This window comes from Ornithodoros turicata, chromosome 5, assembly GCF_037126465.1.
Source record: "Ornithodoros turicata isolate Travis chromosome 5, ASM3712646v1, whole genome shotgun sequence".
NCBI classification, from domain to species: Eukaryota; Metazoa; Arthropoda; class Arachnida; order Ixodida; family Argasidae; genus Ornithodoros; species Ornithodoros turicata.
Genome location: NC_088205.1, coordinates 14,472,689 through 14,487,172, shown reverse-complemented (window position 1 = coordinate 14,487,172; position 14,484 = coordinate 14,472,689). Strand labels below are relative to the sequence as shown.

At 46.5% G+C, this 14,484-nt stretch overlaps 1 protein-coding gene across 4 annotated transcripts in view; it reads right to left on the bottom strand.

The window, feature by feature from the left end:
- Nucleotides 1–2,016: 2,016 nt before the first annotated feature.
- Nucleotides 2,017–14,484, bottom strand: part of LOC135394082 (alpha-2C adrenergic receptor-like) — a 380,096-nt gene continuing 367,628 nt past the window's right edge. For all 4 annotated transcript variants that reach the window (XM_064624563.1, XM_064624561.1, XM_064624564.1 and 1 more), the window contains 3 exons: nucleotides 12,950–13,275; nucleotides 12,022–12,462; nucleotides 2,017–11,676 (listed from right to left, as the gene is read on the bottom strand). In XM_064624563.1, the coding sequence (XP_064480633.1) occupies nucleotides 10,771–11,676; nucleotides 12,022–12,462; nucleotides 12,950–13,114 (1,512 nt within the window). In that variant the 5' untranslated portion in view covers nucleotides 13,115–13,275 and the 3' untranslated portion in view covers nucleotides 2,017–10,770. The remainder of the gene's footprint in view (nucleotides 11,677–12,021; nucleotides 12,463–12,949; nucleotides 13,276–14,484) is intronic.

Sequence of the window (14,484 nt, the reverse complement as noted above, 5' to 3'; positions counted from 1 at the left end):
CTACGAGAACAAGTACGACGGGAATCCCTTATCAATGCAACGTTGATAGGAGATAGCATTTCTAGCACGACCGATTCACCAATGAAACTCCCCAGCCATGATCCCGTAATAAAGAGATATGGCGCATAAGAGATATGGCGCTACGCGTTCACCGCTGGTACTAAACACATGCCCGTTGCTTCTGTTACAGTATCCATACAGACTCTCATAGAAACATGAACATGAACGACTTCTCCATTATGGCTTCTAGTCTCAGCCTTCCGTACAGTCATGCGTAAACACGAGGTATGATGCTCGAATCTTTAACTAAATGCCGGACCTGTAACAGCAGGGCTATAAATCTGCTTTTTAGTGGACCCCCATAACGGGATATACAAAACTTTCACGAATAACCAAAGCGCTTAATCCCGCTTCTGAATGCCCAACCAGGGTGATATGCACTTTTAACCAATCCACGCTGATGATGTAAATACGCCACGTGAACTCACACCATCGTTTAATTTCGATGGCCTTGCAGGATATCATTTTATCTGCCCTAACCTGATATACTCTGTTGTTCTGTTCTATGGCAGGCCCTGCCCATTCGATACATCCAAACACAGTGAAACGATCACTTCCTGTCTTCCTTTAAATTTATTATTTCGTATTCTAGAAAGATTGCAAAACGTCTTGAAGCGTTACCCTTACCTGGTTTGCTGGGAGACGAGCCAAAGCTGCAGTTAGAACTTGCAATCCCTGTTGAGACGCATTCCATTGCGCATGTTTCCCTCTGGGCTTTAGCATACTGCAAGCTCTACTAAAAACTTCCGCTGCCTCCTCAAGACCAGATCACTTCCGTCTAGCAGGTATGTTCAAGCTTAATAACGTGCGCGTCTGGTTGAGTGAAGCAAGTTAGACGTTACAGCTCGAAGAACATGGTACGCTTCCATATTAATAACGAAGGTTTGGGGTTGGTTGAGTAAAATTTGTTTCTCTTTTCTGTCTTTCTTCCGGTGTACACTCCCAGCGCTGCCATGGACGCTTGCCGTCGTGCTCTCAGCACTCGGCATCGTTACTGCTTTAGAGCGGACGTGTCATTCACCATCTAACAATTACGCTTCGGCGTTTCCATTGTTTGTTTCTTCAACAGTGCGGCGTCCTATAGTGTAAGGTTACGGTGTATGGCAAGCGGTGTAGCATAGCGTGTCGGTAGTATGATCAGCTACTGTCATCGGTCACGCCAGAACAGGTCTTTGGATTCACGTTCACGTTTCAATGCTTGATTGCTCCGCAATCTGCTGCTATGTAAGGCGTAGGTTGTTCTTTGCCAGCTAGCTAGCATCGCCAGCTAGCATCGAGCAAACATGCCAGAATCAACCACATTCCGGGCCTTGCGTTTTTGGCGCTTTAGGCACCGTTTGAAATCTCCAATGCGTAATGTAAGCTAAGTCAACAAGAGGCCTTTGCTTGAATGTGCTTTGAGGTTGGCCGTATGGTAGGACAGGTAACCTACTTTAAGGAGGTCTAAGGAAGATACAACGGAAACCATGGCGAGGATGATGTTTTCAAGGAGGTCGTTCAGACTTGCTGTTGTGTCGCCCGACATATTGGGCAATCATTCCTAATTTGCATTTCTTTACCATTTACGGAAAATGTAATAAGGATATATTTTAGGATCATCTGAACATTGTTTACTGCCGATTACACATCCTATAGCCTAACTGAGGTTGGCACACGTAAGACCAATAGAAGAAAGAGATTTTGCGCAACAGAGGGAAGTTCCAGTTGACGGAGACAATCCTCTTTCTTCTAAGATATCATTCCATTGCTGCCAGAAACGTGAATAACTTTCCAGTAAGAGAGAGGGGCAAAGAAAGGAGAAACTGCGCTTTAAATATTGGGCATGAGCGTCGCGAACGAATACATAAGTACGAATCCATGCAAACGTACGTCGCACTTGTGGGAAAGTGATCTGTTCTGACAGAGGTGCATCAGGAGCAGTAGTCGCATTGAAAGAGAGACCACAGATGGACCATATACTTTTTCATATATTTTCTTTTATCTGCGAAGTCATGTCACCAAACGATTTGACAAAAAAACGTACCTCGGCATCCGTCCATAAATACATATCTCGTATTTATTGTCGACGAAACTTCAACAATGGGAGTCACCGGTGCTGAGAAACAGAAAGGAACCATTCAGATCAAAGAGGCCCCCTTCAACAGACACGGAACAAGAAGTAGAGATTTGGGCTTGTGTATCACATGAACAGGTCGAGATGCTCAAGGGATTACTTTTTTGTGAGAGTTTATATCCAACGCGTGTTCACTTTTCAAAGGATGAGAGTACACAGAAAGATAACGAAGGAGGTCGCGCCTGTCAGCGATCTGTTGCAGAGCGGCCATTCAGGGAACGTGGTTACTGGCCTTCCAGTACAGTACTGTTGCAGTATACCTTTCAGCTATACCAGCGCTTGAAAAGGCAGAGCGCTAACGCTCTCAGCACCTGTTTCCCTATAATAATAAAAAAAAGAATGAAAAGGTTTCGCGTCCCTGTTGCTTATGCGTGCGCATTCAACTCTAGGCAATTTCGTTGATTTAGCAGTCAGGTCCAATAAAACGTTTCTACATTTGAAGTTTTTTTCATTGTCTTTCTGTCGTTGGCGCTTTACTAGCTTTCTCACCGTAGAATATAAAGAGTTCTCTGAGTTTTCTGTAATATTTTCGTGCGGATTTGCCGAAGGATTACGAAGAGGCCTACGCGGGAGTCTTCCCCGAAAATTGATTCTGAGAGCGCGTTTCCTCGGATTTCTTGGCACTTCGTCGCAAAGATTTACAGTTTACTGCGTCGTTGTGTGCTTTTAGTAACAAGCTAACGAAACGCTGCTATAACGGTGTTCGGCTGTTAAAATAGCAGTGAGAAAACTCACTACCAGTAAACGAAATATGTTGGCACTGGGCAACCCTGCTGGGCACATTTTTTCCGATGCAGTGGAAACAAACTTGCAATGCTCGCGAAAATAAATGCTCTGAAGTGAGATGGCGTAGCAGCCTCGTGGCGCGGTTTCTAGTTTTACATTCGCCAACACGACTTTGTTTTGGCAGTTTCCCATTGAAACGGGCAGTTATTAGTTGATGGGGGAAAAGGTTGCAGGTAAAGGGCCTTTTCGAAGGATAGTGACACTAAACGCAGCAAAAATTAGGAATTATGTCCATTGTGCAGCTTAGGAAAGAGAGACGGTAGGGTTGACGAGTCCAACCTAGGCATCCCAAATTTCCACATCACACAGAGAGTCACCACTCGTTCTAATGCCGTTACAAACGAGAGTACATCTTAAACATCATGTGAGAAACGTTCATCTTAAATGGCCATTCTAGATATGTTTTTAAGAGAAAGCGATTCATTTTATTTCGTACTGCGAATCAAAGCCCACAGTGGCTGTCTAATCTGCATTGCGAACCGCCAAAGCTCAGCAGCATAGGTTTCTTTGCCTTCAACTGTGAAATAACCGAAAGCAATTTGTCAGCCAAGCGCTTTAGTGCTTAGGTGAACACCCGCGGGTAGCTTATGGTTTTGTCCGTCTTATTAATTAATTCCTATTAATTAATATGTCCTGTCCAAACAGCAGCAAACAGAGCAACTCAACATCAGTAAAGGCGCGCTCCCACTACCGGACGACGGGGAGCGGATTTTCCAGGAAGCTTCCACATCAGATTCACCGTACTCACGCACTATCTCGATGAGAACGAGACTTCCCTCGCACCCCTACTGCTTCGACGGCGCCGCAAAAAGGGGCCTCCGGTGACATTTCTGCCGTTACGTCCGCGTGGTAGTGGGAACGTGCCTTCACACTTAGATAAAAACCCTTCCGAATGCCTCGGGATAACATTTTAGTCCGTCCAACTCTAACGTTTTTTTCTTCTTTCCTTTCTGCAACAATGATCGGTATGGTGTAACTATAGTGTAACTGTTCGTTAAGTGCGTCAGTTACCGGTGCTCCAATTTTGAAAAAGCTTGCATAGATCAACGTTTGCTTGTTGTGGAAACACGTGCCTAGTGTAGCATGCAAGTAGCAGAGCGACAGCAGCAGGTGGCTTTGTTCTGATAAATCAGTGAGATATTGGATTACGTTAACAGTGACCGCTTGCGTCATATGCTTGCAATAGCGAGTAGTGCTTGGTTGCAACTAACATAATGCAAACAATATAAATCTTTAGTTTTTAATTTTCACCTCAGCTTGAAATGGTTGCGGCGTTTTAAATGCCAGAATACGCTTGCCTTTCTGTTGAGGGCTGGTCGAATCTGTGGATCTATCAGCGGCGTCTCAAGTGTGAATTCACCCGAAAAATTCCAACAGCAGTGACGCACATGGCTCGGGATAAAGACACGTATCTCTTCCCGACGCAACGACGACACGAGTTAGCACGTCGGTTGTACCCCATTTTTGCCTTCCGCCCCCCCCCCTTCTTTTTGACGACCAGACAAACGGTACCTGACAAACCATAGATCCTTTTGCAAACAATACCGCGTGTTCTGTGACGGACGCAACATAACAGCAAGAACAACAGCTTGCGAAGGCGATATTGCCTTTTGTCTACATTGTCGAAAATGCTGCAACATTGCAAAACGTGTATACGTCTCCAGGCGTACCTTTTCACAACGTTGACCAATATATCTCTTTACTTAAACAGCATGACCTCGAATTTTATCCCCTCCGCGTCGGTCAACTTGTTGGTAAATGTTCCCGCTATGACGCTGGCTTCTTATCGTTTAGGGCACATGAAATATTTGCAAGATAAAAAAGTCGTTCTGTAATGCACATGAGAACCTGTTTATCTAGCCGAGACGGTCTTGAATAGGCGTCGTGATGACGGATTTTTTGTTTCTTATTCACGAAAAATAGTCCGCTGTTTGTAATCTGCACCGGTTTGTTGGCGTTATACATGTAGATATTTATGCTATATAAATATGAAACTGCGCTGTCCACGAGCACCATTGTTCAGTTCTGTAGCTTTGAGGAAAAGAGGTGTGAAAAAAATTTTCTTTTGGTTGAGGACCTCTCATAGCTAGAGAATTGACTTCTGTCACCCTTTACCTAATCTCCGAATAACAACAACAACAACAACAATGTAACGGAAGAAAGAGTTCGCAGGCACTCACACGCACACACACACACGAGAAACAAGAAATGTCACAAATATTACACGAGAAACAAGAGCAACCCTTTCAGAACCTTGCACGTTTCGTCTCTTCAGAGAGGAGGATAGTAGTGCACCTGTCCATGTAACATGTCCAGTGACTGTAACATATATAATTACGCCTTTGGTGCTAATGCAGTAAACGTAGCCGTTTGACATATTCAATTCCGTTCGTCCATTCTTTGAAAAAGTGACACTTTGGAAACTTTCAACAAAACCCTGCCGTATTTTAAAATACCAACTGCACACACGCCTAAATACATTCCTATAACGAAATACATAACACTTCCTCGTCGACGAACAGAAAATCCAAGGGTCCGGAGAAGGTAAATGGAAGGACAATATCCGATATCTCGAACAGTAGACTTCGCCGTACCGGGCCCCAGTATAACGAACAGTGTTCGACATATCGGCGTCTCCCGATCTGTGCCTTCTTTCCGCCATTAAAAAATATTTTTAACGCGTTGTAAAGCCGGCCACTCATTTATTTTTCAAATTCAAGTTATTTTGTGACACTGTTGTTCATCGGCGTTGAGACAGAAAAAAAATTTGCATTGTTGTCCTTTTCAATATCTCGTGTTGTTTCGAACACTGCAATTGAATGAATGAGAGGGCGCATTTTGTATCTATTCAAGGACATTGGGGTTCAGTGCACTCGTACCCATCTCAAGAAAGAAACGAGCGCAATCTATCACGCACCAAGAAATTGTAGCCAGGGAAATGTGCCACAAAGAAAGCCCTTGCTATAAATTTGGGATGTATACAATATTCAACGGAGCCTACGGACAACTTTCAGCGAGAAGCAAAAATAACTCTCCAGACATCTGAAACCCAGCGTCGGAATGGTGTCTCGTCCACTGCGAACACAGCACGGTTAATACTGCTTGTTGCTGTGCAGATTATAATCTCAAGCTACGTGGCAGTTGCATATAATGGCTGTGTTCTCAGTGAACCAGAGGACTCTCTCGTGGGCGTGGAAAAATTGAAATTTCGTCACTTTTTGCAAAGAAACAATGTGAATTACATCCTTCGTGCATAACCGATGGACACCCAGGTGGCGCTCTAGACAGCAACGTCAGTTGCCGCCTTGGAATACTTACACGGATGAGGGAGTAAGTCACATTATTCCTTTCATTAATCTGTGGAAACACCTTCTTGCACAAGTCAGTACGAGAACTAGTTTCTATAGTCGTTGGCTAGATTATTCCTTTCCGACTGGACGGCTACGGCCTTGTCTTTGGAGTCGTAGTGAGACCGAATCCGAACTAAGAAGCTATCTAGCCCAAATGTGTGTGTGAGAGAGAGAGAGAGCTGAGCGGCACTAGCGTATCATCTCTGCTTTATAAGGCTAAACACACAATGTAGTTAAGATAATGACGCATTAAACGAAACTGCTAAAGTGCAAGTTGAAGTCACTTCGAAATGTATACAAAGACTGCTTGTAATGGCGTAACATCAAGGTACTTGGTAATTGCATTTGGCTCCCTGTGCATATAGCTCAACGATAAAAAAAGTAAGAAGAAAAGAGAAATATTAATTAATATTTATATCTTAGAACTTAAGTGAGGAAGTGTAAGACCATTAGCTGAAAACAGTAAATACTCTGGCGGGCCAGTCTTTCGGAAAGCGGAGCTTCAAAAGCGATACGAAAGATCAATAATTAAAGTACACACACACACGCAAATGAGAGAGCAAAGCAGGGTTATTTGAAGGGAAACTTTGACAGCGAGTCCAGTCAATTATGTGTACTATTCGTAAGCAAGAAGTAGTACTGCAATTTTTGCAATCAATCCCGTTTACTCGAAATGTGCCGCTACTTTTTTCAATTTTTATGTTGCAGCCACAAGCATTTCGGGGAATTCCTAACAATCCTCGGAACCAACCTCTTCATATTTTTTATTTCTGTAATCCAATGAACCAACCGATGTTAGCCGTCCAGTCGAAAAGGAAAGCAAGAATCTGCACTGGTGAAAAGAGTAAAAGGAAAACACCCTGATCACATGACGCTCTGAAACAGGCTACGTCGAAAAAATAGAGATATATATGTATGTATAATCCGGTCACATCATTATGTATGGCAGGTACTGGGGAACAGAAACGTCAAGAGTATAAATATACACAGTTGCTAGCGAAGACACGTGCAAAGGTATACAAACATGCAAGACACGACTGTTCGATGCATATAATACACAAAGAATCACACGTCAACAGATTCGTCTTGCGAAGTGTGCCAAGTATGTTATACAACTATGGAGAACGCCGGTGCGGCTTCAGACCTGTTTGCCTCACTGGATTTATTGTTCTATAGACAGCACCATTGTAAACTTGTGTAGGGGCGCAAAACCCCAATGTGTGTGTGTGTGTGTGTGTGTGTGTGTGTGTGTGAGGGGGCCAGCATAATGGCAACCGTAGTTCTGCAGGAAGCATCGCGAAAGGCAAACTGCTTGAGCAATATAATACAACGTACAGCTATAGAGCTGCGATAACTTTCAAAATATGCACGGAAAATTAGGAAGACGCAACCGATGCACAGCAGGATCGGATACCTATGCGAGACATTGAATCATAATTTATGCACTGATAAGATATACTATAGGGAGAGCCGAACCACTGGATCTTTCAATTTTTATCTAGTCGTCGATAAGTCCGACCACGTTCCGAAGATTTTGCTTCAGCTAAGTGGCCCCACAGATGTGTGCTTTGGCTATCTTTGTCTACTATTTGGCTTTCATCTCTTTAGGGCGCCACTAAAACGTAAACTGTAAAGACCATTATCTTCCGGCAGAACTCCGGTAGTACTGTTTCAAAAGGGGGCGTGATAAGGATTTTGAAATTTCGTCGTGGAAACGGGTTGTAGTCTGTGAAACACGTCTTCGAACGTTGGGACAATTTCAACCTAAAATCGCAAATTATCAGATTGAGTTGCTTCCAGGATTAACTCTCAAATTACGGGCTACATGTATCCGAGGTTAGGACCGGAAATCATTTAGAGGTTAAGGGTTTCGAGTGCATCTTTGTTCTTCAAGCTGCAGAGCGCACATCTAATAACAGTAGCCTGAGGGCAAACATTACCTCAGATGGACTCCAAGTGATATGGTAGTTTGAAGGTTTGTGCAAAGGTAGATTAATCTCGAAGTGTTTACAAGCAATGGCTAATGCGCAAATATTTCGAAGTCCAAAATGATTCATCTGTTCCGAATTCAGCGTTCCTTCCGTGGTTCAGTGGTTGAGCTTGCCTGCCAGCTGATCCCTTCTGGCTTCTTCTAATGCATTATGAGTTAGAAAACCAGAAACCTTCGAAGGAACCGGAGCTTTCATCTGATAAAGAGAGACAGCGCTGAATAAATAAAGTACCTCCGTACATATGTTCCCTATCGCTTTTCTCTGTTCGGCACTATCTGGAACATTTCATGACGAGTCGTACACAAGAATGACCGGTATCATTTTGGACTTGGAAATTTAGGAGTACCGGGGAAATTTAGTGCGAGCAGTTTCGTCAGTTTGCAGCGCAGTTTGACATCGGGTAGCGCAGCAGCATCAAGCATTTCTGCAATCTCGGAATAAACCGCAAACAGGAACCGATTGGCAAGACCATGATGGCACAGAAAATCTCGTGAGCGGGAGAGGAAGGAATATGTTATTTAGGCACCGTGAAATATAAAAAGGGGTGATTGGCGAGGAGCCAATCAGTCCCTCCGAAATGCATATTGCTCCATAGCTCAAATTCAGCGGGACCAATTGCCCATTCCTGACGCGAGAGTGACGGATCCGAAACCGGGACCTCCGTGCCCCTCTTTACAGGAGCCCCATGGGGAGCGGTGATCACGGTAATCAATCCTCTCCTACCGGGGGATCGAACCGAACTTAAAGGCGCAGATTACGTACAAATTGTAATCATGATTATACTGGAGGAAAGACTGCGCAAAAAAGAAAGAAAGAGATAGAGAGGGAGAAAGCTACACACACACCGTGTCCGGAGCGTGGTGGGCACGGCCATCGGGGGAGCCTCGACAAAACGTGACTGTTGCTTTATTAAAATTGTTCACACCACGATGAATTTTGCAAATGATAGATAGAATCTTTGATAAAATTTTAACCAATATGACAAATAACTGGTGTTTCAGGAAAATTCCTATTTGTAACAAGAAGCCGTGCTCCAAGCTCCACTACGCCCCCGTGGCTTCCGCCGCTTGTGCTGCCTGACTTCCTTTCATGCTGTCATAATCAGTTGCCTGCAAGTTCTCCATACCGTGTCACAACCGATGTCCAGGATCCATAGCTCAGTCCTCGGTTCGATTCCCCGGCGTTCGTATCACAACTCGGCAGGCCATCCTTTCCAGCACACACGCGCGACTTCCGCGCGGGCGTTCCCTCATTGAGCGTTCCGCGACGTCGCAGCCGCACCGACGTTCTGCAGAAACGGTTTGTACGCTTTTCTTGTATACAATGCTAACCCTAACGTGGCTGTGAAAACAAAAGATAGACACGTTCCGTCGAAACGTCCATCTGCATGAAGCAAGAATGTAGTTGTGTGTGTCTTTGACTTCGCACATCCTGGTGTGTAGGCCAGTAGAAACGGTGGTTTGTCGAAAAACGGGAGACACCGAACGGAGAGCAGAAATGTTATGTGCCATGGGTTGGTTGTGAATGTGCAAGAAAAATTAGCATTTCGCGAGTACATTATATATATATTATATATGTTTTTTTTTGTTATATATAAACAGTGCGTCCATTCGGCACCAGGAAACAACTTTCTTCTTATGTACAGCAGTTCACTTCCGATAACAGTATCTGGCGTCCAAGAAGGCTGGATGACCGTAACAAGGAGTTCGAAAGGTGAGTCAGACACCTCTTCCGATGATGACGCACGTGGCCGCGAGGAAACGGGTGGGATTTTTATGCAGAGCTCACCAAGATTTCAGGGACGACCAATCTCTTTAGATGAAGCGTCTTCACGTCGCTGCCGCTACAAAAGATACAGCGATACAGCAACTAATTGCCATGTGGTTTCAAACCACAAAACATAGTTTTGTTTTATCCAATTGTTTATCCAGCTTCTTGCCCTTCTACATATGCTTCCCGATAGAAGTTCCTGACGCAGGACAGCAACTAATGTAGCGAAAAGAAAAAAAAATACTGTTCAACAGTTTTTAAAGATGGTTCGTTCCTGACATGTTGGTGCCATGACCAGTGCTGCCTAAGGACCATTTGAAACGAAATGCCAGAAAAACGAGTGGGGTTGCTTATTAGGATAGAGAACATCGTCATCTGGGAAAGGAGCCCATTGTTCTGATGATTCTTGTGGACCATCTCCAGATTTTTCTTTTTAGGCCCATTTCCATGCGTTTGCAGAGGAGGAAAACGGGTTGTGTAACGTTCACTACACAAGAATCCGTTCGATGGAGCTTTCCTTCTTACAGCATCATGCTTATGTTAGGAATGTCACGTTGAAGCATTGCTCTTATGAATGGATGGATAGCTGTGAAGGCGCTTCCTACAGAGAGAGGTCGTCGCGTGGTCGCTCCGAAGCAAGCCGTGAGGCACTTGGGCGTCGACGTTGGAAGACGCTGCGTCCTCTGGCGGCAGTGGCGGATCACTTGAAGAGGATCTTCCTGAAGGCCTTCCGAAAGTCTCGGTTGAAGATGGTGTAGATGATTGGGTTCACAGCAGAGTTACAGTACCCCAACCAGAAGGCGACCGCAAACACAGTGTCGCTGATCTCGCAACTCTTGCACAGGGCGCCCAGAACGTAAAGAAGGAAGAAAGGCAGCCAAGCCAGAATGAACGCCGCCATGATGAGTCCGAGAATCATTGTCGCCCTCCTCTCACGAGCCTTGGCCAACTTGCGTTTATGCCGCTCAGCATCGGACGGTGCGTGAGACCGCGGGACAACCGCTTGCTGGCTTGTCCCTGCCCGTGCCCTTGCTCCATTGTTATCCACGTTGGAAGACTCGCAAATCTCGCTGTCCTCGTCGCGCTCCGCCAAAGACAATGTGGACCCGTAAGGAGACCGGGTCACCCCTGGTGCCCGTAGCAGGCCCGAACCCCGCGTTGGCATCGGCTCAAGCCCAGGCGGCGCCAGGGCGTCGGGCTCGAGTCCGTCCTCCTCTTTGCGCGAGAGCGACGGTGACAGCGGTGGTGGCGACGAGTCTGGGTCTTCGGGCGTTTCCACGATGATCTGTGGAGGCGGTCCGAGTTTCCGCCTCGTCGCCCCCGTTCCGCCCCCGTTCATCTTGTGCGAGGTGGAGGAATCCGGGGGGCTCGGGTTGCTGAAGCTGGTACATGTGGTCGTCGTGGTGGACTTGTCACGCGTGTTGGTCAGCTCGGCCGCGTGACGGGCGGCCTTCTTGACATGCCGTCGCGCGCGAGACCGGGCCGCCAGGAAGATGCGGATGTAGACGAAGACCATGACGACGGCCGGGATGTAGAAGGAGCCTAGGGCAGAATACAGGACGTAGCCCACGTCGTCGCTTACCGAGCACTGTGGGTACTCGGACTCCTGAAATATACATCATATTACTATCACAAGTCATGCTGTAAGGGCTCTCTACACCTAAAAGTGTGGAACCAGATTGTCGGCGAAGCTAGCGCAATGATGAGGGATTTTCCAAGCGCATACACGTATGTTGTAACCGATATAACATATTTTCTAATTTGCGACACAATATGACTAACTCACTCTGCACGAACCGCCTACTTCTGGCGCTCTGGCAGTGAGTGACTGAATTATTCTAATCCTTACTGAACAGAAATGGACAGAAACTGGACCAGTCTCGACTTAAGCACAATAAAAAAAAGTTGCAATATTTAAAAAAGTTGTCTTAAGTAAGTTGGCTACTGTTACCTGTGGAGGTTTTTTCCAACCAACAAGGGGAGGGAGCGATATGAGAGCTGATAGAAGCCAGACGAAACAGATCATGGCAAGGGCACGCGAGGCGGTACGCTTCTTGAGGTACTCGACGGCGTGCGTGACCGACCAATACCGGTCGAGGCTGATGAGGCACAGGTTGTTGATGGATGCCGTGCAGATAAGCACGTCAAGCGCCGCGTGCACGTCGCACCACAGCGAGCCGAATATCCAGTAGCCCATCAACTCCTTGGCCAGCGAAAAGGGCATAATGAGCAGTCCGATGAGGAAGTCCGACACTGCCAGGGAGGCGATGAACCAATTCTGAATAGTCTTCAGCGTTTTCTCCGTGGCAATGGCTATGCACACCAGCATGTTGCCAACCACGATCAGGATCATAATACACGTTACGACGAACGCGGTCACCACGAAGCGCACCTGCACAGAAAGACAACTGTCACTGATCACGCGTCTTCGATCATGCTCACAGCATCAGGATATAAGAGATTGCTATTCAAGCGTCTTCTGTTTAGCACCGCTAGCCTTCATAATCATTGTCATCATCATCGGTCAAATACAGCGGGTCATTCAAAAACTGCGATCGTCCTAAGTACAGCACAGCATTTCGTGAAAGTGTTACTTCTTATTATTACACGCGATGTGTCGAACGATTGTTAGCAGCAGCATATCCATTTCCCCTGTCACTGACATTTTCGGGCTATATACCGAACGTTATAGAGCAATAACAGCTTTCTCCAATGGGGGACCATTGGCGCACGACTGTGTTCGATCCCTACTTGTTGAAGCATGTGGTTATCTGTTGCCTACACAATGCGATACCCGTGCTTGAACGGATGCCTGTTCCCACAGGCCCATGGTCGACAACGCAATGAAGAAAGAAAAAAACAAACAAAGGCGTTGGTACCTGCGAGTAACGGCTAGGGTACTGGGATCCACCCCAAGGATCTTCCTCTTCTTCGTCCCAGCCCCAGGAGGTGTTGACACTCTGGTTGATGGCCGCTGTGGGAGTGCCTGGCCCGGTCTCGAAGGGGAACAGCCAGGTGAGGTTGGTGAGGTTACGAGCGCCCATCGCCTTAACCGCCGCCTCCGCCGTCGCCGCTCACTGGCTGTCGCAGCGACGCCATACAGACGCATGCGACGCCTTACAACAGCCACAATAGGTCACCGTGTTCACCGTCTCTAGTACGACGCTCGAAGAAGCCACCGGATCCGTCGCCAGGAGTCGCTTGCCTGCACGCACAACAAACAGCGGTCATGCATGCATTGCATTTACAAACAATGGCCAGTGACCAGCACGTTCTCCACTGACACAGACACACACACTCTAACAGGTGCTGGCTAAAAGGATTTTTAAAGAGTTTGCTGATGGAGACCAATTCATTGTCGCCGTCCTTTTGCGAAACAAAACATTTCATAGAACTGCGGTGCTTGAGGGCAGGGGTCTTCCTACACCTTCTCCCCTAAGGGGGTGTACGATCCCCCTTCCCCCTGTTTTTTTTTTTTGTAACACCCCTTGAAATTTCAGAGACTGCCCAATACAGCTCGGCTACCAGTACATTTACCCATAAACAGGTGCCCACAAACATATATCCCCCCATTCAAAGCTTAGTAGCCCCCCCCCCTTTCTGGGGGAACTAATGCTTGAGGGCCTACTTAACTGCACAACACAAGTATTAAGGGGACACTTCACCCGAAGATGTGTCAGATACATTTGAGTTTTCACATTTCAAAGTTCACAGCGAAGGGACCAGCGGCATGGCCGAGTGGGCTAAGGCGTCCGCTCGTTGGTGGTAACCAAGGTCGTGCTGAAGACTGGGAGGTGGTGGGTTCGAATCCTACCACCGGCTGTGCTGTCTGAGGTTTTCCCTGGGTTTTCCGAAGACTTTCCAGACGAATGTCGGCACAGTTCCCCCTGAAGTCGGCCCAGGACGCATACTAATCCCCCTGTCCCCCACTCCTTCCTGCTGTCCTCTCTCCGTCTGTCCACATCTGTACGCCGCTCATAGCCACAGTTGCTTCGCGGCGCTAACACGCAATAAAAAAAAAAACAGCGAAGGGGGTAATAGACGCGGACACCGAAACTCATTCGACTATCACGGCCGGCATCTCCGCCAGCGAGGAGGCTACACGAGATGTCACGTGCTTACGAGAACCAATAGCTCTCAGCCCTCTGATCTCAGAGTCCGACAGCAAAGTGCGTTCAGCAGGTTTATATCTTATCAACTAGCTGCGACACGTAGAAAAAAAATCCTTGTTTTCCTCAGTACGCTGGCATGCAGTACAACGCCTAGCATAATGTAACAAACAACGTGTACATCGAAGTCTCACGAAACTCTAAATGCTATGCCAATGATGAGTAATGCGACAAGACATATTAGCCTCAGAACATCCGTTCTCTCATGTTCAACATATTACTACGCACGCAACGTTCAAACGATC